At 36.3% G+C, this 27,102-nt stretch overlaps 1 protein-coding gene across 1 annotated transcript in view; it reads right to left on the reverse strand.

The window, feature by feature from the left end:
* SNX13 (sorting nexin 13) overlaps positions 1-24,346 on the reverse strand; it is a 77,477-nt gene extending 53,131 nt beyond the window's left edge. The window contains exons 1-4 of the mRNA XM_029283113.1: positions 24,124-24,346; positions 6,372-6,484; positions 5,068-5,170; positions 2,596-2,685 (exon numbers count right to left, since the gene is read on the reverse strand). Coding sequence (XP_029138946.1) covers positions 2,596-2,685; positions 5,068-5,170; positions 6,372-6,484; positions 24,124-24,138 — 321 coding nt within the window. The 5' untranslated portion in view covers positions 24,139-24,346. The remainder of the gene's footprint in view (positions 1-2,595; positions 2,686-5,067; positions 5,171-6,371; positions 6,485-24,123) is intronic.
* Between the last annotated feature and the right edge of the window lie 2,756 nt (positions 24,347-27,102).

Consider the following 27,102-nt stretch of genomic DNA (forward strand, 5'->3'; position numbering starts at 1 on the left):
TCAATGAGCTGAAAAGCTTACTGGGCGGGGCTCCTCCCTTTGCTGCGTCTCTGCAGGAAGCAGGAAGGGGAGGAGAGAGCCAGCCTGTTGCAGAACAGCTTGAAGCCAGCTTGCCAGGTGAGCAGAAGATCGGAGAGAGGGAGTGAGAGGGGGGGAGAGAAAGAGAGAGAGAGCAAAGAGAAAAAGAGAAAGAGAGAGAGGGAGAGAGAGAAGGAGAGAGAGAGAAAGAAAGAGAAAGAGAGGAGGGAGAGGAAAGAGAGAGAGGGAGAGGAAAGAGAGAGAGAGGGAAAGGGGAGAGAAAGGGAGAGAGAGAGAAAGAGGGAGAGAAAGAGAGATGGGAAAGAGGAAAGAGAGTGAGGGAGAGGAAAGAGAGAGAAAGAGAGAGAGGAAAAAGAGAAAGAGAGAGAGGGAGATGAAAGAGAGAAAGAGAGAGGAAAGAGAGAGAGAGGAAGAGGAGAGAGAGAAAGAGAGACAGAGAGGGAGAGGAAAGAGAGAGAGAAAAAGAGAGAGGGGGGAAGCACAAGTGCCTCTCTCTCTCTCTCTCTCTCTCTCTCTCTCTCACACACACACACACACACACACACACACACACACTGAGTGGGGGAAGAGGACTGGCAGACCAAGGGCAGAAAGAGAGAGAGGGAGGGAGAGAGGGAGACCCTTTTGACATCTAAAATGAAGATAACACTGCATATATCCTTTTTTACCTTTATGATATATATATACATATATATATACCTATACCTATATATACCTATATACATATACATACATACATATGTGTGTATATGTATGTATATACACACACACACACACATACACTATATGTATCTATCTATATATATCTACCTATATATATCTACCTACCTATACATACATACATACATACTAATAATAAAGTTGGAAGGGACCTTGGAGGTCATCTAGTCCAACCCCCTGCTCAGGCAGGAAACCCTACACCATTTCGGACAGATGGCTGTCCAGTCTCTTCTTAAAAGCTTCCAGTGTTGGAGCATTCACCGCTTCTGGAGGCAGATTGTTCCATTGGTTAATTGTTCTAACTGTCAGGAAATTTCTCCTTAGTTCTAGGTTGCTTCTCTCCTTGATTAGTTTCCATCCATTGCTTCTTGTCCTGCCTTCAGGTGCTTTGGAAAATAGCTTGACCCCCTCTTCTTTGTGGCAGTCCTGAGATATTGCTATCATGTCCCCCCTCGTCCTTCTCTTCATTAAACTAGACATACCCAATTCCAGCAACCGTTCCTTATACGCTTTAGCCTCCAGTCCCCTAATCATCTCTGTTGCTCTTCTCTGTACTCTTTCTAGAGTCTCAACATCTTTTTTACATCGTGGTGACCAAAACTGGATGCAGTATTCCAAGTGTGGCCTTACCAAGACATTGTAAAGTGGTATTACAGTTGCAGCACACTGCTGGCTCATATTTAAGTGATTGTCTACTAGCACAATATATATCAGTGTGTGTGTGTGTGTGTGTGTACACACACACACACACACACACACACACCCATACACACACACCCCTATAATAAAGGTAAAAAAGGATATATGCAGTCTTATCTTCATTTTAGATATCAAAAGGGTTTTGTGGCTCCCAGTGTTTTGTTTTCGGTGGGAAACGGGTCCAAGTGGCTCTTTGAGTATTTTGGGTTGCCTATCCCTGGGTTAGCATAATGAACAAGAAGAGAATTAATGCCTGTATTTACATTCACTGGGCAGGGAGTACAAGACAGTTAGCAGGCATACAATGGAGAACACACATTGAAAGAAATGCGTTAGTGCTGACTGCATAGTATGCTTTTGGCCTCAAGCAGCTTAGGAACTGAAAATATATTGGAAGTATAACACTGATTAAAATCTTGTCAATTACAAGCAGCAACTGGGAGTTGGTTAAAGTCACAAAGCTGAGAAACTACAGGAAGAAAGACAGCTCAACAATAGTTTGCTTGTTTAAGCAATCTCTCAACTGTGCCAAGGGGGGGAAAAAAAGGGGGGGCAAAGGACAAGACATGCTAACTGATTGTTTTGATGAACACAGGGAGAGAGAGAAAGAGAGAGAGAGAGAGAGAGAGAGAGAGAGAGAGAGAGAGAGAGAGAGAGAGAGAGAGAGAGGGAGGGAGGGAGGGAGGGAGGGAGGGGGAGATGGAGAGATGGAGATGGATGTTGCCAAGGTCATAAATATGGGCATTGGTTGCAGTTATTTTTTAGTAGTGTTGTAACTTCAAATGATTGCTATTTGAAGTTGTGGTAAAGTGAAGTCTACTAGTATCACCATCCTAGCTTGGCAACAGAGAGGGAAATGCTGACAAGAGACATACATTCAAGACATTCATTAATCAAAGACTTTTGGGTAAAGTCAAAAATATTCAGGAGAGGGTATATTTTATATTATGTTGTGAATTTTCCTTTCTAGATAATTCATACTGCACATGGCATTCATGTTATTTGTAACATAAAATATATATTGTACCATTTAAATACCTAGATTATTCTCCTATCAAAATCTTTACATTTAATAATTGAACTCACAGAATATTATATTAATAAACTTTTTAAAAAAATCAATGTTTTTCAACTCACTTGCTGCAGAGGTTCATCAATTATATAGGCACCGGTTAACCTCCTATCAATCTTAATAGGTTTGCTTTCCTCTTTCATTTCTTCTATGCACTTTGGGAAAGAATATACAAAGTTAATTTTTCAGTTTAGCTTGCAATTTTAGTTCACATAAAATACAAATCGGAACAAAGTCTATGCTTTACAATATAACCGCAAATGCAATTTAATAAAGGTGGGATAGAAGCAAATAAATAAATTTTTCTTTTCCACTTATTTTACCAGTGGTCTTTCCAGATTTTAATCAAAGCAGGATATAAATAAACAAACACACACCTGCACTGTTATTACTTCCTCATAAATACTGTCATTAAATTGTTATAAAAAGAGTAACATATTGGACTAGGACCAAGTAAGCCTAAATTCAAGTCACTTCATGATCTTGATATTTAAATCAACCTTATTTATATGAATGGCATGAGAAAACCCCCCACATACGCCTTACCTTACTATAGAAGATACTACTCTCTCAGAAATAATTGCACAATTTTTAAATTATCACAATATATCAAAATATACTAAATGTTTATAATATATGTAGATTAATATAATCTAGATAATACATGAATTCCAAGATCACAAAAATACACACATTTTTATATCTTCAGAATTTTTCAGGCTAAATTTCTACAGTCAAGATGGATGGAAGAGAGAACGTGTACAGTAAAAATTATATATTTGCCTAAAACAAAATTTTACATATTTATAATATACGGCATTAATCTTCAACTATTCACAGTACCCAGGAGTGGCATTTCTATTACTAAGCAAAGCAGTCATAAAGTACAATGATACATGACTGCATAGCTTAGCGTCAGCAACCCCACAAATCCTGCTATTTTTAATCTGGATAACATGTTGTTAAGTGAGTACTTCCCTGTGACTTCTTGCTGACTTCCCACAAGCAAAGTCAATAGGGAAATATATAAAAAAGAGATCCATTCTACATTTTAAAAAAGCATTGTCAAAAAGCATGTGTTTTGCCCCAACTGCCAAAGGTTATTTCCTATTGTCCTCTGATACAAATAGACTGACCTTGAGACTGTCAGGAAGAAAAAGTGACAGTAACATCAATGCCAAAAAGTATTTGGCATTGAATTTTTATTATATTGTCATGAGATACACAACTAGTACAATATATATACAAGACTGTGGTAGAATTATCTAATATAGCCCAAATGCTTTGGACAGTCTTGAAAGGCTTGGAATGCCTTCCAAACAATAAAATGCTCAGGTTCATGAACTACATAACTGGATTTGCCACTTGTGATCAGAATGGCTCAAAGATATGCTCTCCATCTTGTCATATATGTGATAAGGGTGAGAACATGCACTAGAGAGTGAGGTGCAAAGAGAACTTCTCTGGCAAGATTTTTTTTAGATCATTCATCAGAATTCCTTGATGCAGGCAAAATCAGGATCTTAGAGAAATAGAACAGAACCCAGAAAAGTGCCCCATGCCTATAATGAGCAAAACAAGAGGTCAAATGGACAATTGGCAGTTATAAAAGACGTATGACTCGGAAATCTTAATGTTTATCAGTGATGTCATATTAATGCACAAAGCACATATAGCTACAAGTATGCTAAAAAGATAATTTTGCTGGTGGTTCTATTGTTGCCCTGGGTAAGAAGGAAAGATTACACATAAAGGGCTCAGAAGCAAGGTTCTATAAGAGCAGAAGTTGACTGTGTAATGAAATAATAGTAATTAGCACTGATGAAATTGCAGCATTGATACTGTGGGAATTTTTTTTTAGATAGGGTTACAATTGGCAATTTTAAAAAAAGCTGTTAAAAGACCATTTGAACTCAAATGTTAACTGCACTTCAATCACAAATGCTGAAAATACATTAATAGCCTATTTTATAACTTCTCCCTTTACCTGATACAGGTGGTCCTGACGTTCATTTTGTGACCTTTCAAAGTTACGAGATTGAAAAAATGACTCATGACTGTTTTTCACTTATGACCATTGCAGCATCCCCATGGTCACGTGATAAAAATATAGCCGCTTGACAACTGAGTCATATTTATAATGGTTGAGGTGTCGGCCCGGGTCACGTGATCACCTTTTGGGAACTTCTGACAAGCAAAGTCAATGGGGAAGCCAGATTCACTTAACAAGAGTATTACTAACTTAAAAATTGCAGTGATTCACTTAACAACGGTGGCAAGAAAAATCATAAAATAGGACAAAATTCATCTAACAATTGTCTCACATAACAACAGAAAATTTGGGCTCAATTGTGATCTTAAGTTAAGGACTATCTATATTCACTTTAAAAGATAAATACATTGATTGCCAATAACTGATGACATTTAATCGTTGTTTAAAAACATTTTGCTTACCCATAAAAATTGTTAACTGGAGAAAAATGGTATATAGTAAAATTTAGACAAAATAAACTCAGTGTTTATTGCTTGTTGCTTACCTTATTAATGCCAAATGAGGTTGGAGGAAGAAAGGAGTCTTCACACTGTCCAAGGTACTTCTCTGAATTAGTTTTTCCAAACAAAAGTGTTACCACAAAGCCCCTCCAAAAATAAATTATATAACAAACTTTGAGATAATGTAGTGACTAACATTCACAATATAGAAGAACAACTACTCATATATGCATATTTCTAAGACTATTCCTACAATTATTCCATTAGGGTGCTAAATGCTCTGTTTAAACAACACTATTATTAAAGCACAATTGGTAGAATTAAATTCCCCTTAATGCTTTTAATATTAGCTTAGTTTCTCCAGAGGGAATTGAAAATTATTATAATTTCATTACATTGTCCACAGTAACTTCTAAAATGGAAATAAAGACATAACTGAGTAATCATAACTATTCAGAAAACTGAAAATAGTTTCAATGAGAATATAAAAGTTGAAGGTAACAAATATTTATATATTTTAACTCTTTTAAGATGCTTGTGTTCCTTGCAAAATATTGTTAACTTGGCTGGGCAAAACTTCTGAAAAATTTCCAAATAAGCTTATTTTGGTAGATATAAATACATTGGACTCTTTGGGAAATATAAGTTACATATTTCCATTATATTTTCAACCTGTTTGTCCTTGATCCCAAGTTTAAAGTAAGGCATACAGAGAGATGATAGCTTATGTAATACAATTACACTTAATCTACAATGTATAATGTACATAACATATACTGATGCATATACAATAAATTATATAAAATACAATGTAGGAAAATGCTCATATCATATCACAGCCATAGACAGGTTGGCCTTTACACAGCTTTATCTGATGTTCCCTTCCCTTCAGGTAGACTTTCAAGCCTTAGTTATCTCATGCCTTGACTACTATAACATACTTTACATGGGACATGGGGCTGATCTTGAAGATCACCTCGAAGCTTCAGCTCATCCAGAAAACAATGTTGCAGGCAATGATGCCCCTGTAACTATCACAGCTTCACAAGATGCATTAGTTACCAGCTTGCTTCAGGTGCAATTCAAGATGTTGATCATTACCTGTAATCTTGCATGATCCTATATTTTCATATTTATTTTTTATTTTTGTCCATTATTGCATTTTTTGTTTTTAATGTTTTTATTTGTAATTTTCTAGAGTTATTGGGAGTTAGATGGCACACCAATTTAATTTAAGAGAATGATAATGACAGTAATAGAGATAATGATAACAATAATAATTATAGACTATCAATCTTAACTTTTAACATTTCTTCACCTTGATCAACAAATCAAATGATATACTTACCCACCCAAAGAGCAGAAGATATAAAATGCAAAATAAAATATGGCAAATGGTCCAAATGTAATTAGAAAAAGCAGAACAACAAGGCTTCCCCATCCCCATATGGAAAAATTGGTCTGGAATAAAATGAGAGGAAAAAACTAGGTTTACGTATACATCTAAGTACAAACTTTCCCCCAGCATTTTCTAATTTGACATAACTCTTATGGAGCATCAAATAAACTCTTTATATCAGAATTTATTTCACAAAAATGTATTGTCAGGATCTTTTTCTTTTTGCTGTTTCATTGAAGATATTTAGAAGTAAAAATTAAGTAGACATTCATAGAGATGGAAGTAATGCATTAGGGAAAATATTGCCAACATAATAAATAATCAACTATCAAAAGCTGAATATTTATCCTTCATTGTAGGATTTTTCCAAAGCTTCTTGTTTTCTTAATTTAATCTTTGCTTGCTAACCACTTGTTCAGGAACCATTAAAAGCTATGAAGCACTGAAAAAAGTGATTTATGACAGGTTTTTAAAGTTGTAGGCATCATAGCATCCCCTTGGTCATGTGATTGCAATATGTCTGTATGGCAACAGTGATCTGTCACATAATGATCATTTCTAACCTTCACAGCCAACTTCTGACAAGCTAAATCAATGGATCAATGGAGAAGCCATCAGGAAGTCAGAAAATTGTAGTCATGTGACATCCCACTTAATAACTAATGGGATTTGCCTCATGATTGCAGCTGGAACTGATGATATGTCAATGCGGTCACATGACATTACACTCCACAGCTGTTGCTTAGCAACACAGTTGCAGGTCCTAATTAGGATAAATTAAGTGCAGGAGACTTGTATTTGGCAGCTAATACTGAGCTAATAATCTATAATACAACAATGATGCATTAATTTAAAATAAATTAATAAATATTCCTTAGAAAGTGCAGAAAACAAAACAAAGAACATTTTATTTTATAAGTTTTTATGATTCTTTAAGGAAATTGGGGAAAAATGCACAATGACTTTTGACCAAAGGGACTAACCTCACATTACCACCAAAGATACTAATATATAACAATTTGCTTGCAATCCTTTCAGCATAATGTAGGGTTTATCTCACATTTTCAGGAACTCAAAAAAGGACTGTTGTATTATTTTTATATTCCTGATAAGAATCCTTTGCTTATGGTAATTGGCCACAAGATATATACTATTCTTCAAATCTTCATAATGATTGTCACTGATGAGGTTTTGTTTACATAAACTATTTTGAAACCAAATAATAATGTGACCAATCCTTCTCAAAAGAACATTCAACAAAATACAATTTCCATCATAATTAAGATATTAATGTGATAATCTTCTATTCTTCTTTGTACGAAATAAAATTAAAATTGTTCTTAAAACTCCAAGCATTACATTATTAAGTAATATATATGGCCTGTCATATTTTCTAATTGTAGATCAATAGCAGAAATGCACAATCAGTTTAGAAACTAGAGATGAGATGAAAAGCAAATAGCAAAAGAGTGTCTGTACAATATTGTTAGCTTTATAACAAACAGAAAGACAGTCAAAGAAGGCATGTATTAGGTATTAGTCTAAATGTGGTTTGGAAACTAGACAGCATTACACTAATATGAAGCCTAACCATTAAATTTCCACAACAGCCATGAATTATTTATTTGCTTATTCAATTTGTATGCTGCCCATTCCCAAATCACTGATTCTGGGTAGCAAATAATCATAACAACAATTAAAATATGTAAAACATAATACAAGAAAGATATTAAATATAAAAAGCAACCAAGAAATATTATAATCAGTCAACATAACTAGGAAATGTGGCCGTTCACACACTCCCAGGACTGGGTGCATTGCCAAGTCTTTAAGGCCTTCTGAATGGCAGAGTCATCTGAAGCAGAGTCGTCCTAATTGAAAGAAGGATGTTTCAGAGGTAGGCACTATGGCAGAAAAGGCAAGTCTCCTGGTCCCTATCAGCCAGCATTCCTTGGCTAATCCTAATGATTAGTAAGTTGCAGCTTATGAAATAAGGCCATAGTCAAAACTAAGTTAAAAATACCTTACAGTTCATCTAATTTAAAAAGAAAACAACAAACAAAAACCATGCCTGTACAAAAACAGGCATTGATATATTGCAGAGGTGTAAAACTCGCAATGTCACATGACCTGTCACGATATATCACAACTTTTTTTCCATTGCTGGCAATGGGGTGGGCGCTATTTTACTATGATGCATCTGGCCCACGGGCCGGCAGTTTGACACCCCTAATATATTGATATAGCAATGTTACAAAAGTTGGATACACTACTGGAGACTTTTAGTTCTTTAGTATGGCATAACTGCCATATGAAAACTGTTTGAATACTTTTAATAGGAGGGAAATTAATTCTGCTCTTCCCAATTGAAAAATACAGTATTTGATATCTACCGAAAGTCTGAAATAAACATGAATACCCTTGGCAAGGGATACCATTGTTTTCATCCAACAATACTATTGGGGGACAGCATCCAAGTATGCCAATGCAAAGGCCCTCCTGTGAGATGTAATTAATAAATGATACAGTGATGAGAAGTGCTAGTTCTATCGCCTTGTAAATCAAAATTTAAACTTCTCAGGTTACATCCAAGCCTAGTATGAATACACAATGTACCAAGTTACTACCTAATATTGAACTTTCAATTTTCTGAGTGGGAGGTGAGAGTCTTCCCCATTAGGTCACCACGCTGCTCCACATAATTACTCCCTTATGTTGAATATCTCATAATTACATTACAAAATGTTTGGGCTCATAATTAAAGAGTTAAAGATGCTTTCAAAAAGAAGGTGCCTGGAATTAAATGCCAAGATACTTGAAACTTGAATATCAACCTTCCAGGCATATTTCTTTTGCTGCTTTTTAGTCAAAAAATTTGCCAGACATATTTTAAAAAGACAAAATTCAGATAATATGTAACATATAGACCATTACAAGGATTGGATAGTTTGTCTTTACAGTTCATGTCATCTTCCCTCTTTACTTCTTTGCGTAGAGAATGTATGATAAAACTTCTCATTATAGTCTCAATAAATTATTACAGAGGTCAGAATTAAAATAGTATAAAATAATTAGAATAGAATTACTCTTTAGCAATGATTTTTATGACCACTTGTGTGATTGTCTTGTGTGATTGTTTCACATAAAGAAAAAAAAGTGATCTACTTTTTCCCAAGTTACATCACCCCACTTAGTGAAACTGTCCAGTTTATTCTGTTGCATAAAGGACTAAGAGAAAATAAATACTGGAATAAGAAAATATTAAGTGAATGATTGTGCAATAAGCAGGTTTAAGAATTAGTTGGCAAAAAGCTCTAAGTATTATGTGACTGTGTTTCCTTTAAAAATAAATTCATAGTCTGTCTTAGCTCAATTATTTTTTAAATTTTCTTTGTTAACACAGAAGGAAATTTGAGTGGATAATCCTAATGCAGTTATCTTGTTCACTCAAAAACTCTTTTTGAAACCATTATGAAACCATTAAAAGTATTTCCTTGCTGGAAGCCAAGATTTTACTTTGAAGAAATCCTAAATGTCTATAATCTGACATTCTAAAAATGGAGGCAGGCAAGAACAGCTAGGAAAAATTAAGTGCCCATAAAGTAGAACTGAACCTTTGCTGGAGCTGGCCAAGTAATGCAGCTGAAAATAAATGAAAGAGATCTAAAACAAATATTGGGAGGATATCTGCCATTCGGGGTACAGTATTAGTTAATGGTAATATCCAATTATATTTTTTAATCCCCTGAGTGAGGCTGTCAAAGTCTGTCCCAATATCTGAAGTCTGTGCAGGCCTGAATGGGGAGAAGATCCAACTTTCACCTTGTGCGAGAAATCCCCACTCAAGGGTAATCCACAATCTGATGGTCATGGACTTATAATAGCTCCTGCTTTATGAGCAAGTGGCATCTCTGACCAATAATGCCTTTGCACAGCTTCATTTGATACACCAATTGTGCTTTTCCTAGACTGAGAGGTCCTTCCAACAATCATTCGTGTCTTAGTCATCTTGAAGCTTGACTATTTTAATGCAGTCTAGATCGAACTGCCCTTTGAGTTGGAATTTTTTGCTGTGTGTGTCAATTAAACACTCTGCTTCACAAACTGCACTAATTACTAATCTGTTTCTGGGTGTAATTCAAGATGTTTCTTGGACCTTATAACCCTACATGGTATGGGACTTTGTTATTTGACTATCTATCTCCTGTGGTGTCTCCTGGCCAATAAGAACCAGCAAGATTGGTGTGTATTGGGTCTCTTCTATTAAACAAATTACCTTTTGGGACTAAGGAAGCAAGTCTTCCGTTGTACCACCTGCCCTTTGGAATTAAATTCTTCTTGAAATCTGGGTGTCTCCTATCCTGATGGCATTCCAGAGGGTCTTGAAGACTTAACTGTTTTCCCTGGTCTTGGGCTAGGAGATCTTTTTGAATTTTGTTGATATTTGGATTCATCATTCTTTCTTTACTTGTTTTTTTACTTGTTTTAATTATTTGCATTTGAATTATTATATTTTATCTTTTTGCTACATTGTAAGTTGTTAAGATTTGTTTAGAGACTGTCTGCACCTAATTAATTTAAATTATTGCATTTTTTCAGAGGCAAGCCAATATGGGAGCGAGAAAGGTCTTTAGGAGACTGGGTCTTTGTGTGCAGGCAGTCCTTGAATTATAACCATTTCTTTAGTGACTGTTCAAAGTCACAGTGGCACTGAAAAAAGTTACTTGAGACCATTTTTTTACTCGTACACTGCTGCAGCATCCCCATGGTCATGTGATCCTTTTGCGACTTTCTGACAAACAAAGCTAATGGGGAAGCCAGATTCACTTAACAGCCATGTTACTAACTTAACAACTGCTGTAATTCACTTAAAACTGTGGAAAGAAAGGTTGTAAAATGGAGCCAAAATCATTTAACAACTGTCTTGCTTAGCAACAGAAATTTTGGGATCAATTATGTCATAGATTGAGGACTACCTGTATAAAAAAAGCACTAGTCACTGAAATACCAGTTGCTGAAGGATATAATAACTTGGCATTAATCAAAGATATAGAGAAGATGTCATTAGGCTCGACACAGGGTTTTTGCTTTGTTGTTTTTTATCAGCTTTTGACAGACCTTATGAAATGAAAATTTGAGTAAAGGACAAGCATATTAGAAACTCTTCCTCCAAAATATGGACAAGGGCCAAAAATGGTCCTATAGACACCCATACTCAATTTATACAGACAATGATCAAAGTTAATAATTAAAGTTAGAGAAGTATATCAACTTGAGAATTTCTCCAGATTAACCATACATTAAGATAATAAGTGTTCAATAAGTGATGCCTCTGACTTGAAACAAAAATATAGCAGATGCTTCATTCTATGGTATCTTCCCCTCAACAAGTTAGATGGCATGCCAGAGCTAATATTTTATTTATGAAGTATCACTCAACTTGCAAAAGTATCTTTTTCAGCAGCTTTCTGAAATTTGTATCTAATTTCCCTTTGTAGTACATAGTCTGAAATTCTAATAAAAAAACCAAGCTAATCACTATTTTATACAGTATCTTTTGTTGAGCTCACTAGAAGATATTGCCAACTAAACCAGGAATTATAAAAAGACTACATAAAATCAATATGCCTTGTGTTGGTCACAGACAAAGATCTTTAAGAGCTATTTAATAAAAGGATGAAACTTAGTTTTTGAATTTTTGCACAAAATTTGCCATATAGCATTTCCAACCTGTAATAGTTTAACTTATTATCTATTTTTAAAAACACATCTTGGTTTAATTACTGGTTAACTTTATATGCTGTAATTATATAAATATTTGTTTACGTTCTTTGAATTCCAGCTGCTTTAACATAATAATTACTTTATTATAAGCAATCTATATAATAGTAATTCAGTATAATTTCAAATAAAAGTGATATGTTAAGTTTCTTACTCAATTGTTTTCCTCTACAGTTGAAAATGGCTATGAATTTTGTATTTGACATTTACAATATTAAAAGAAAAAAGTAAAACACACAAATAAAAAGAGTACAGAATATTTGAAACTTTTAACATTCAATATAGTATAATAGATTATTTCCAGAAATGTAATTAATGGATAGTATGCATATAGTATATTTATCATTTACATTGTTGGATAATACTTTCATTATGAGAAATATTATATAACAATGTCTTCTTATCTCATAATGTTTTATGTGTTTCTACTTTACATCTATTAGAAGTATTTTTAATGTTGTTTTGTGGTTTTGCCAAAGTAAAGGGCAAGAATTTGAAAAAGTGATTTGTGACAATATGTCAGAACTCTAGCTTGTTTCAATTGCACATAATCAGGACATATAGTCTCAATATGCTTCTGTGTATACCTGTCAAACAGTCACTGAGATTCAAAAACAAAATGGAACATGTTAACAGGATCTCAAAATGAATAAGAGGTTTCAGAGGTAGACTACTTTCCACGGTGGCATCTTTGGCACTTCCCATTTGATGTCCATTGTCCCTAAGTCATCTTTTAACATCTGACACTACATTTTTGCATGATCTACCACCTCCACTTTCCCTCAGGCAGTTCCCATTATATAGCTTTTTTCGGGTAGCGATGTTCTAGCAAATGAACAATATGGCCACCCAGGTGCATTCAATATTCCAACACAATGACCTGCAACTTCCTAGATATATTCTACCATAAAATTTCCTCATTGGTGACAAGGTCACAGCAAGTGACATCTAGAATTTTCCATAAACAAAGGTGAAGGAACATGGGTTTAGTACCACAAAATATTTCTTAACAGTTGTTGTTGTTAGTTGCGAAGTCGTATCCAACCCATCGCGACCCCATGGACAACGTTCCTCCAGGTCTTCCTGTCTCTGGAGTCCATTTAAGCTCATGCCTACTGCTTCAGTGACTCTATCCAGCCACCTCATTCTCTGTCGTCCCCTTCTTCTATTTCCCTCAATCTTTCCCAGCATCAGGCTCTTCTCCAGTGAGTCCTTCCTTCTCATTAGGTGGCCAAAGTACTTGAGTTTCAACTTCAGGATTTGGCCTTCTAATGAGCAGTCAGGGTTGATCTCCTCTAGGACTGACCGGTTTGATCACCTTGCAGTCCAGGGGACTCGCAGGAGTCTTCTCCAGCACTTAGTTCAAAGGCTTCAATTCTTTGGCGCTCAGCCTTTCTTATGGTCCAACTTTCACAGCCATACATTGCGACTTTTGTTGGCAGGGTGATGTCTCTGCTTTTTAGTATGCTGTCTAGATTTGCCATAACTTTCCTCCCCAGGAGCAAGTGTCTTTTAATTTCTTGGGTGCAGTCCCCATCTGAGGTGATCTTGGAGCCCAGGAAGATAAAATCTGTCACTACGTCCATTTCTTCCCCATCTATTTGCCAGGAATTGAGAGGGCCAGATGCCATGATCTTGATTTTCTTAATGTTGAGTTTCAAGCCAACTTTTGCACTCTCCTTCTTCACCCGCATCAAGAAGCTCTTTAGTTGCTCTTCACTTTCTGCCATTAGAGTGGTATCATCTGCACATCTTAGGTTGTTGATATTTCTCTTGGCAATCTTAATTCCAACTTTTGTTTCATAAGAGATCTTAAAAAATGGAACACATTGCCTCAGGAGATTGTGTAGTTTCCTTCAATGCAGGTATTTAAATAAGGACTGCATGGCAATCTCTCAGGAATGCTGTATTACTAGATTCCTATGTTGAACAATGGGTTGGACTATATGTATGTTCTCCAAGATGCCTTCCAACTTTTATATTATCTTATTCCATCTTCAGGAACAGATGTTTCAGTATCAAAATATTTTGCTCTTGTTTTATGACACCAAGAACTCATTATTGCTTTTTCCTAATTATCTAAATTTTATTTTTTAATCCTGTTAAAACACTAAAGAAGTTTATGGCAATTAAGATTTCAATATAATTTTTTTTTTTAATTTGATAGTGAGACCTGCTATAAAATTATAAATATGTTTGACAACCTAGACCTGTTACATATAAGAATCTTTTTTATTATTAAACATTACTTTTGTCAAAAAGTATGAGAAGGAAGCAAAAACAAACCTCAACGTGACACTAAATAATGATATATTTAATGTCAATTTCAAATGAGATTTAAGAATAATTTCTTTATGTCCTTGAAATACCGTATTTATTGGCGTATAACACGCACCGGCGTATAATACGCACCTTCATTTTAAGGGAAATTTCAGGAAAAAAACTTAAAGGTGGGGCCGGGCGGCGGAGAGCTTGGCGGCAGCGGCAGCAGGAGGATGGGGAAGGGGCGTGGCTGCCCGGGCCAAGGTGGGGCCGGGTGGCAAAGGGCCGCGGTTGCCCGGGCCGAGATGGGGCCGGGCGGCGGAGAGCTTGGCGGTGGCGGCAGCGGGAGGANCCGGGCCGAGATGGGGCCGGGCGGCGGAGAGCTTGGCGGTGGCGGCAGCGGCAGCAGGACGGGGAAGGGCCGCGGCTGCCCGGGCCGAGGTGGGGCCGGGCGGCGGAGACCTTATATCGGCGTATAACACGCACACATCATTTGCCCCCTATTTTCAGGGGGAAAAAGTGCGTGTTATACGCCAATAAATACGGTATATATTTTGGAAATACTTTCTAAGATTATGCTTGATATTAATTTATAGTATATTCTTCATAGACAATGCTGACATTCAATAAACATATAACAAAGAGTATCTGGAGTATTATTTCTACTACTACTCCCATCAGTTTTCAGTTTCTGTCATATTTGTTAATCACATGCAACAAGTGAACCTGGGTCTTGAAGCTTAGCTTTTTTTCCCTGAGCCTGATAAAGCTGTGTATGGATCAGATTATTTTGTCACATAAGAATCTTCATTCAAAAATTAAATTTTGAATACTATTTTTTCTAACAGAAGGAAAAAAATCAATTTCTTACCTATAAATTGAGGGTTACAGTCTCATGCTTTCTGAAAGTAGAACATAACACTATGTGAATGGGCTAAATATCTACAAATGGCCAAATGTAGTTATTTCTAGAAAGCATTATGGCTTTGAAAATCAGTTCCTCCCTGGGAGAGCTATTTGTCAATAAATTAAATTGTCTAGTAATGCATGAATAGTTCTCTATCTTTTCTTTGCACTTGATCTCTCTTCAGGTTTTTTTTGTTATTTTCTAATATAATTTTATTAATTTTAATTATTATAGCACAAACTAATAAACAGAAAACTTAGAGTTTCTTTTCTTTCCTATATACCTACATATTTCTTTTTGTCTTAAATCACCTTCATCCATTTCTTGTTCTTCCTTTTTTTTCTAGAAGGGGAAAGAGATGTATTCATATAGAGTAGTTTACAATGTGAGAGAATGGTTGCCATATGAAGATAATGATCAATAAGTTTTATAAATGGGATGCTGTACTTATAAAGAGAGACACATTTATTACTTAGGTAGGGGAAAATCTCTTGGCTGAAGCCAGGAGCCCTAGATACACAAAGCTTTATACCACAATATTGCACAGGATTTGGGGCTATATTTTCTTTTCTTGTCTATGGTATATGATCATTCATCTGCAACACCAAAGACCAAGTTTTTTTTTCTATCTAGTTTCATTTGTGGATGGAAGACTCCATAAATTGTTGAACTAATGCACTTGAAACTTCCATTCTTTTTCAAAAGGCATTTAGAACTGTAAACTAAGTTTAAGAATTTTAAAGGAAGAAATAGATTTGATTGAATAGTGTCCAATCTTGAAGCATTAGGCTAGGATATTCCAAATTACACTGAACTTTATTTTGTAATAAATCTACAGCTTTCTATCATTTATTGTTTCTTATACTTTTATGGTATGGAGTTTTAGAAAACAGTGATGTCCATACTGTAAGCAACTTTACCTTATCCATAATTAGGATAACAATTGCTATGCCATGTTAAAAAGGATTTCAAAACTGTTCACAACATCTATGATCAGAAACAGCATAATGAAACTGTATTAATTGGACTTTTGATTCAGTGGATCACATTTTTACCTGGATAAACAAAGATGATGGATGTGACATAGTTTGAATGAAGCAGTTAAATTCATATTAATATTACCTTAATTTTATGGTCTATGTTAATATACAGAATTTATATAATGATACCATGAAGCAAATTATATACTGCACACTTATATTTAATTGCAGTAAGAAATAACAGATTCCAAATAGTCTGATAAATTTTTATTGTGTTATCAACATATACTACTTTTTATAAGTAATTCCACTAACTAAATGTGGAAGGTTTGGAATCTGGTCATATTATTCATTCAAATAATCTTTAAGTTTAATTTACATATTGAAAAAGCACAAAAAGGGAAAATTTACATGTAAAAAACATAGTTTTCTAGAAGACAAACTATATATTGAAGGATATTCACTGAGCTGGGAAAAGGAAAACTGAGTGGTCACTGTGCTATAAAAAAGATACTGATACTCTAGGAAAAAGTGCAAAGAAGAGCAACAAAGATGATTAGGCCGGGAGATTAAAACAGGTGATGAATGGTTGCAGGAACTGATATATCTAGCCTGAGAAGAAAAGAAATAGGGATGATATGATAGAAAGCTTCCAATATTTGGGGGATGTCACAAAGAACAAAGAGACAACCATTCATCAAAGTACCTGGGGGCAGGACAACCTGCCTCCAGAAGCGGTGAATGCTCCAACACTGGAAGCTTTTAAGAAGAGACTGGACAGCCATTTGTCCGAAATGGTGTAGGGTTTCCTGCATGAGCAGGGGGTTGGACTCAATGACCTCCAAGGTCCCTTCCAACTTTATTATCATCATCATCATCATCATCATCATCATCATCATCATCATCATCATCATCATCAAATAGAGATACAATTTAAATTTAAGAAGAAATTTTCTGATAGTGAGAACAATTACTCAATTGAACAGTGTTGCCTTCAGAAGTTGTGGGTTTTTAAGAGACCAGACAAAGTTGTTACAAGATGTCCTGCTTTTGAATGAATTATTTGGCCCACAGATATATTTTAAATTCTTTTAGCTTTTAGTTTGTTAGAAATAATAATAACAAGTTCTTTTGTAGTATGCAAAAGCTATTTAGAGAAATGTAAAGGATTAAGCCATTTTCTATAAAGATCAGTACTACAAGAATATCTGATTTTCAATTGTTTAATAGCACATTAACATCAAAAAGCTTTTAAAGTAAAACTTTTAGAATTCCTGATGTAACAATTCTATTCTAAAAATTTAATTTGCACATGCATGTTATTCTAATATATACTATAGAATACATTAGATAACTGACTCTGTGTCCTGGCCACTATTCTGCAATAGTCATGCAAATGCTGCCATAAAAAACAAATAAACAAAGCAGATGGCACAAGCCTGAAATCTATCCAAACCTTCATTTACAAGTTTATGTTGCTTGTATCTAAAATGAAACATTTTAATTTACAAAATACTGTAGGATCAATAAAGTTCTGAATCATATTTAAACATAACTTCATCAAATTTATTATCAGATTGTATAATTGTATAATCAATTACTTTGATTTTTTTTTGTTTTGGATTTTGGTTTGTCATCACCTATTTAGGTTTATTTCCTTCATCTTCTATTAAGGAAGTAAATTCAGACCTGGCATAACAAACTATTTTTTCTTCCTATCAGGTTTAAAGTTATCCTCTTAGTATTCCATGCCACAACTTGAACACGAACTAAGCATTGTAATATATTCTAAATGCTATTAACAATAAACTTGAACATATTTTAAATATAGTGGACTCTTAGAAAAGAAGATGCAGTATATATTACATATAACAGAGGTGGTTATCGAGAAGCTCATATTATGTACACCCTATTTCTAGTGCCTGAATCTTTGCTTGCAGTACTGTCAGGACATTTAAAAAAAAAAAAGGTGTAACAGCACTCTTAAGCAATTATAATCACATATTTTGTATCTACCAAATAAATCTCCAGATGAAGTACCACATTAACAACTATTTGATTAGCACATTAATACTAAAAATGGATTTTTAGTTAAATTTATGCAGCAGCAGAACTGCAAATGCAGAGCCTTCTTTATGAATTCATAGATACTGCAGCTCTTGCGTTGTCCACAAGCAAATGGTCCAAACAACATTGGCAACTGGTATTAAGTTCATTATAGATCCACTCAGCAAGTCAGATTTGTTTGTATAATTACATATATTTTAATAATCATGATTTGGCCACAGTGGAATCCTGTGATATACAATAATTTGTTCCCTAATAAAAATGGAAGCAAAAGATGTTGCACAGTCTGCCACTCACTAAATATGCAGACTATTCAATGAAATATGCTAATACACAGTGATCAATTGACTTGGTCATAAATGGTAGAAATTATGCACTGCTCTGCTACTTCAGTAAAAAACTGTTTTTCACATTTATTTGAGATTTTTTCTTCTTCTTCTTCTTCTTCTTCTTCTTCTTCTTCTTCTTCTTCTTCTTCTTCTTCTTCTTCTTCTTCTTCTTCTGCCATATCTGTTATCGGACGTTGGCAATCATGTTGGCGATCCTGTTTTTATCAGCAGCCGCACGAAAAAGTGCTGCTGAGTTTTGTCCAAACTGAAGATTTCTTCAATTATGCCTAACATAGTTCCTACACAGCAATGTATGTCTATGTGTATGAAACTTGCTTCTTCAAGATACTCTTATTTTTTAGGCTCATGTGAATGCTTTCTAAACTGATCCTAGCTATTTCCATATGTAAAGCAATATTAAGCCTGAGAAAAGAAACAGAGTTGTTTTAACTAATTAAAAAAGATGTTTCACATGCAATCCTTGTGAAGCACCTTTTTAAGGAACTCTACAGCAAAAATATTTAATCAGTTCATTGACAATCATCAAAAATCAATTCCATTTTGTGAACTAGTTAGAGGATGTGCAACATCTTCCAACTGTCATTTTTTTGTTATTTTGATTGAATATGTTTCTCTACAAGAGCAATTCCAGTAACAGTATATAATTTAATGGCTTTTAAGCAATCTGTGACAATTTGGTAGCTCTTATTGAATAAAAAAAATCACACGTTCTTCTGTCTGTGAAAGGATTGTACTGATATCCTAGCCATACTTATTCAAACCAGAAGGGCTAAAAAAGCAAATGTTTCTTATATGAGCTGTCCAATGTGTTTCAAACACTGTTTTTCAAATTCTGTTTTAGATGAAAGTTCATTATCTAGGGTTACTCCATGAGATAGCAGGCTTTTATTGCACTTTAACCAAGTTCTGTTCCAGCTGATGTCTGTATCTTGCTTGCAAAATTGGAGGAAGCTGAGTTTTACTTCTACTTAAGTAAAGTTGGTTAGCAACGTAATAGATAATCAGCTTTTCTAATGCTATTAATCTTTTATAATCTCAATAATTCCTTTGCTTCTATTCCATATCAGTTCAGATTATTTGGGGGGGAGGAATATGTAAACAAACTGGTAAATAACTAATAAATATGTTAAAAGGAAAGGCAGTCTCTTTATATATGAACTAACTGCATTTGAATTCAAGTTAGAAATTCTAGATTAGTGTTTCTCAGAGCAAAGACTCCCTGAGGCTGGTAGTGTATTTATGAATTATATACCTACCATAAAATGAAAAGATTAATTGTGTAGCATACTCCCCAAAATTGAGTTTGACACCTCTGCTCTAAAGACAAGTTATTTTAGCCATAATACAAAATGAAGTTTAAGTTGTATCAAATTCTTTAAGAATACACGATCTTACTTTAAAATAAGGTTATGGAACAGGCAACCTTATCCCTTCATAAGGATTTTTTTGCTACTATAATATCATGACATGTAAAATTAATTTAATGGTTTAAAATAACTTTCATTCCTAACACATCTACAGAATGCTGGAAAAAACATTTAAGATCATTGTTATTTTCTGTTATTTTCTGTTATGATTGGATAACAGTTAAGGAAGCCTGCAACAAACCCAGTACAGATAGCCCTTGACTTACAACACTTCATTTAGTGATCATTTGGAGTTAAAAAAGGCATTGAAAAAAGTGACATGACTATTTTTTCACACAACCACTGTAGCATCCCCGTGATCATGTGATCAAAATTCAGATGATTGGCAACTGACTCATATTTATGACGGTTGTAGTGTCCTGGGGACATGCAATCACTTTTTGCAACCTTCTTACAAACAAAGTCAATGGGGAAGCCAGAGTCTCTTAACAACTATGTTACTAGTTTAATAACTGCAATGATTCAGTTAACATCAATGGCAAGGTCATAAAATGGGAAAAAAATCACTTAACAAATCTTTCACTTAGCAACAGAAATTTTGGGCTCAATTGTAGTTTTAAGTAGAGTACTACTTGTATCCTATTGAACTACTCTGATAGTTATTTCTGTTCAAATTAGGTTGTTATATTCAACTTACTCTCCACCTATTGAAATGAAGCAAAATAACTCTAAGAGTTAAGCCGAAGTTACTTAACTCTGTCAGATTCAAATATCTACGACATTAATATACAATTGAAAACATATTAAAAATTATTCCTCCTGGAGATATGTTTTTAATACAAAATAACTGTATTTTAAGATATTGTAAACTTGCATATAAAGGGCATTATATGTCAAAGCAACTAGAAACAGTTTTTTCCCTGGTGTCATCACTCTGAACTCTGAACACCTAATCCTCAGAGTACTATCTTATATCTAAGTGTATTCACACATATGGTATGACTGTAGTATTATTATCCTTCTCATCTTCTCTATTTCTCTCCTTACTGATATCATTATGTTATTACCCATTGCTTTACATGTACACTGAAAGCTGCTGCACCAGAGATAAATTCCTTATGTATTTAATCACACTTGGCCAAAAAAAAATTGTAATTCTAATATCAAAGAAAAGTACTCATGCGTAGTATTTATTTTGAATTCAAATCACATCAAATCTCTATACAATAAGCTAATCCAGAATTCTGTGTGCCATTGATAGTTATAATTCTCATTTTAACAGAAGCAATACACAAGAACGAATCAAGTATTTGTTTTACAAGACAGCTTTCTCTTTTTGCTGGTAGAAATCAAATAGCATCGCACTATACCATCAATTGTGGAAAGTGCATAATCAAGGAGCCAAATCAAAAGAGAAATTTGCAATTTACCTCACATATAATATGTAATAAAAACATACATTTAAAACTCTGGGAAAAATACATTATCTGAAGAGAAAGTTTTGCAAATAGCATTTTGCTGACTGATATGAATATAATTTCAAATTCCTATTGGAAGAAATAAATATTAACTAATCACCACATGAAGCGTAAATCTGTACTTTATTGTATACCCCACATAAACTCTGGAATGCTTTTTTTCAGTTTATTAAGTATGCTTATTTTTTCACACGTTAAATGTGAAAATAGTATCTAAATCCTCTATATGATTCATGCTTAGTATAACAATGAAGACAAACAAAATTCAACATTATAAATTATTGCTAAATAAATTAGGATTATTACTAACTTGAGACCAGTTTTCTTCTCAGCCAACTTACCACACAGGGATGCTGTTGTGGGGAAAACTGGTGAAAGCATCATACATATCACAGTGGACCAATAAGGAATCAAGACAGAAGTTGCAGGCATCCAATTGAAGCTCTGTTTGGAAACTTTCTCAATATTGCATACAAGTACAAAGCTACAGTAATTGTATTGCAGTGTGATGACTGCTGTCTTGATCTTTTTGATCCCACCATTAACCTATAGGTCATACTGAGCTAAAAAAAATGTAATATAATACTACCATTTTTACATCAGTACAAAGGTTGATTATGTTGTATCCATTTTGCTGATGAAAAGTTAGAAAAGTTCTAAATTATCTTTTAAACAAAGCAACAAATTGTTTCCTTGCATCAGAAAAGTTCTTTTTTTCTGAATAAGCTTTCTCTTTGAGAACTCAAATACCTTGTGTACTTGTTTAGAAATAAAGAATTTTCAGGTTACAAAACATTTTAAGTAAATTATCTGAGGAAAATTCATTAGAATGCAACTAATGACAAAGCAACCAACCATATTGTATACAGAAAGTTGCATGAACAAAATTATGTGATCAGATAATGTCCAGTTCAATATGTCGTGAAAATTCATAAAACTGGGCTGAGTAAACTATGGTTATGTTAACCATGACAAGTATGATTTGAAAAAACATCTAAAGAAAGCATACTAATGAACTGACAGGATAAGGCAGGGATGGCGAACCTTTTAGAGACCGAGTGCCCAAACTGCAACCCAAAACTCACTTATGCATCGTCGGGTGCTGGGTGGGTGTGGCCCATTGGGTGGGTGTGGCCCATTAGGTGGGCATGGCCGCAGTAGTAACAGCAGACTGGGTGAACTAAAAAGTTCAATCAATCAATTCCAACTTTGCAAGATCTTTTTTTTCTCCGCGAGAAGTTGAAATTGACTGATTGAACTTTTTTTTTTTGTACACAGCAGCGGAGGTCTAAAGAGAAAAGGTTTTATAAAACCCAGCTGAAGGCCTAGGACTGGGGCAACGGCGCGCGTGCCCATAGAGAGGACTCTGAGTGCCGCCTCTGGCACCCGTGCCGTAGGTTCGCCACCACTGGGATAAGGCATCATACTTATCTAATAAGCATCATATATATGCTACCTTTGGGTTTATGCCAATACAGAGTACAACTGTAGTGCAAAAGTGCTTCATTGCATCCTGTGTCTGCCTCAGTTTCTACTACAGATTTATACAAAAATACCAAAAATCAATTAAGCACAATAGCTTAAACCATTCAACAGCAGAATTAAAATTCTCAGAAAACTTTTTTAACAGATACCTTTTTAACAATGCTGTCACACTGTATTGTAAATTTTATCTTATGGTAAGACAGTAAGCAATATTTACAAAAAACATATTGCTGGCTTCAACCAAGAAGTGAGCATACAGTACAAGCACTATGAAGTCAAAGTGGCTTGAAAAAGTAGCAGATACCTGAGACACAGAGCCAATGTTGTACCTCTCCTTTTAAAAATCCCACTTTCACTGGCATGTCCCTCCAAATAATTTTCCTACTTTCATCTGCTCTAATAAAAGATTGTAAAAACATCAGCTCACTCTGCCCTTGCTTTGGAAAATAAACTGCACCATCATATGAAAGAAACTGAGGCAGACACAGGATGCAATGAAGCATTGAAAGCTAAGCCCGGCTACTGGGATCGCCTCAGCTGATGACACAAAGCAAACTCAATCAATACTCGGTTAACCGGGAAAAGAAGGGAGAGAAAAGGGGCTAGTGTTATTCATGTAAAAATAAGCTGGAAAGTAAACACCCTTCCAATAGAGGCCTACTGTAGAATAGTTCTTTTCAGCATTAGAAGCCTAATCACCCTGATGCCTTTTCAAAAGCCAAGCAAACCCTCCGCTGCTAAGCGTCCGGGAAAATCCCTCACCGACTTCCGAAGTAGCAGCCCCAAAGGAACACCCAAACCACAATATGAGATAAAACTCACCCAAGGCCAATCTACCCCAGAAAAGCGATGCGGCGCTCTGATTGGGCCTAGACAGTCCGAGGCCAAGAGATTGGGTGAAAGAAGTCTTCAGAAAGCAGAAGAGCTCCAGAAAGAGAGGAAAATAAAGCACAAGCGCCTCCACTGCGGACCCCACCAACCTCCTCTCTTTTCCAATCCGCCCCTTTTGATGCCAAATTTTTACCTCAGGTAACATCATTACTCGCGGTGGAAACCTCCGGTTCTAGCTCCGCCGCATGGTGCGTCTGTCTCCAGCCGCAGCCCAACGCACACCGCTAAGGGACACCGGCAATTCTCAGCTTCTTCAGCGATCCCTCCGTAACGCCAGTCCCATTCCAACTACCGCCGCCGCCACCCGCTCAAGAGCGGCGGCCATCTTAGCTACGTGAGACGCTGCTGCCGCAGCCGCTGTCGGTAGCGCAGCCGCCCAATGGGGCAGTAGGTCGCGGGGCAGGCCTCTCTTCTTTGGTTGGGCTCCCTGAGCTGGCGCGGTTTGTCTTGCGCCGAGGCAGGCAGAAATTTGTTCGTTCTGTCTGCTGCGCTTCCCAGAACGGGACTTTCAGCTTGTAAAGCAGATCTGGATGAAAAGAGGAGGGCCGAGCCCGGGTTGGTACAGACTGTAGGAGATCCGGGTTTAAATTCGTTCTTGTAGAGTACTGGAGTGTATATGCCTAATGACTCTTACTCAGTAATAAAGGGGGTGGAGCAGGGAGAAGACATTTTACAGTATTTATAATCTTGAAGAATAGAGAGCTTAATCTTTAAACTTTAATGGAAAGATTAACAACGGAGAACAAGAGAAGAGGAATTGCAACCAGTTGCAGGCACAAACATGCTGACCTCACCTTCTTTTAAAATGTTACTCATGGCCCTTCAGCTGACAAAACTACCAGCGTGAAGCTTACAGCCCTACTGCTCAACCCATTCCTGCCATGGATTTAACTCCACCAAGTGGTGATATCCTTATTTACGGTGTTCGTGTTAGTGAATGGAATATTTCCCCGTTTTTGTTTTCCTTTCTTCCTGCCACAATCATCAGCCTGCAGGAAAACATCCCCATCCAGGTCATAATTAGGGGCTAAGGACAAATGGCTAGCTCATGTTTGACCATCAAGGTTTGTTCTGACTTTGTACTGGTATTTTTAAATAGAAACCTTTAATAAGTTGCCATTTGGGGACATGTGGTCTTCACATAGGAATGTGGATTGGGAGTTCTTGCAAAATGTTAAACCTCTATTCAAAAGCAGGTCAATTAACTATGGAATGTTGTATGATTTAAACACCCCCAGTATGTAACACCTGGGACCAAATGTATTATTTCTAGGATTATTTGACAACTGCAAAGGGCCTCCATTGCTTTAATAACTCTTATACAAGAACTACATTTGTCTGAAGCATCTTTTTGTCTTTGTACCTGAAGTGCTGTGGAGCCCTGTTATTTACAATAAACTAAATTACTCTTTAAATACCTGTGCTACCAATTCATCAACATGCTATGACACCCAGCTATATGTCTCAGCCCATGGTGAGTTAAGCTATGCCACAATCTCCCTCTCTCCGTGCTTGGAGGCTGCCAAGAGCTGGATGGGGCTGAAACTGAAACCTGGCAAGACAGAATCCTCTGAGTTGGAGTTTTGGTAGATGGAGAATTGCCATCTCTGGTCTTGGATGGAGTGTCATTGCCCCAGACAGATCCATAATCTGGGTTCATGACTCCAGTCATGGGCAGGAGGGTCTTTACATAACTGTGGATTGTGCATCAGTTATGCCTTTTCTTGGTCAACAATCCTTGCTCACAGTCGCTCACACCCTAATTACCTCCTGTCTTGACTATTACAATATGTTGTATAAGGGGCTGCCCTTGAAAAGTATCCAGAAACTTCAATTGGTTCAAAATGCAGTGGCCCACATAACGTTGTGCAAGCCTTAATGTGACATGTGTTATCTCCTGCAGGAATTTGCTTCTGAGTCCTGTTCATGTGCTGGTTTTCACCTTTAAAGCCCTACATGGCTTGGAAGCAGGTTATTGGAAGAACCATCTCTTCCCATTTACATCTACCTAATCCACAGAGGCAAGGAGGCAGGGAATACTATAGGTCCCTTTTCCTAAGAAGTCCATCTAGCAGAATGAAAAAGACGGGCCTTTTCTGTGGTGGCTTTCTCCCTACAGAACATCATTCCATGGATATAAGATTGTACCCCTCTTTCACAAGGCCCTGAAATTTTTCCAACAGAAATAGGGAATCCAGAGTAGGATAGAGCCTATCAAATGGCTTATTTGATTGACTGTTGTCACCTGGGCAGTGGTGGGTTATTATTTTTTATTGTTTCTTATATTAGGATTTTATCTATGTAAGTCACACAGAGTAAGTCACACTTAATGTGAGGTGGGCAGCCATATAAATTTTCTAAAATAAATATTTACTTTGTGAGGTACCTCTGATAAAGCTTTTTGAAATAGACAAAATTTGTTGGATAACTGCTTCACTTTGGGAGTGAGAGACTGGAATACCATGCCAAATACCACATTTGCATAAATGCTGACTTCACTTTTTTTTTAATGAAATAGACCAGACATGTCAAACACAAGGCCCAGGGGCTGGATGCGGCCCACAATGTAGTTTCATGAGGGAATGGCCCCTGCTGCCTTGGCCCCAGCCCAGGCCGCCCGGAAGCCAATGTACAATTTGGTGGTGGCCATCTATGCTGAAATGCATTCAGTCTTAGCTCCACAAGGACGTCTGGAAACAGCAAGGGACCGGCCCCTGCCACGTTGGCCCTGCCCCCTGGGCACATGCTGGGGAGGTGTCACCCTTTTTGAGGAATGAAGAAATGCACCATCGCCTGGAAGTGGCCAGCAAATGGCCCTCGCCTACTTCACATATCTGTTTGATGGGCTCTGGGGGAGGGGTTTCAGCAGGCAGTGTTTCAGCGCCGAGAGGCTGAGCCAGGCAGCACAAATCCAAAAAGAAGTGCGTCACCACTCAGCCCCAGCCTGTCCGATTTCAGCAGGCAGCAAGGTGCAAAGCTGGCGAGCTTTGCACTGCCTGGCTCAGCCTCTTGGCCATGTGAAGAGAGCGTCCTGCTGCCTGGAAGGCATTGTGCAGGTAACGTCAACTCTCACGTTGCTCATGGCATCCCCTCCCCCAAAGCTCACCAAGCC

Source organism: Protobothrops mucrosquamatus, unplaced genomic scaffold (genome assembly GCF_001527695.2).
Source record: "Protobothrops mucrosquamatus isolate PMUCROS unplaced genomic scaffold, P.Mucros_1.0 scaffold21, whole genome shotgun sequence".
Classification (NCBI taxonomy): Eukaryota; Metazoa; Chordata; class Lepidosauria; order Squamata; family Viperidae; genus Protobothrops; species Protobothrops mucrosquamatus.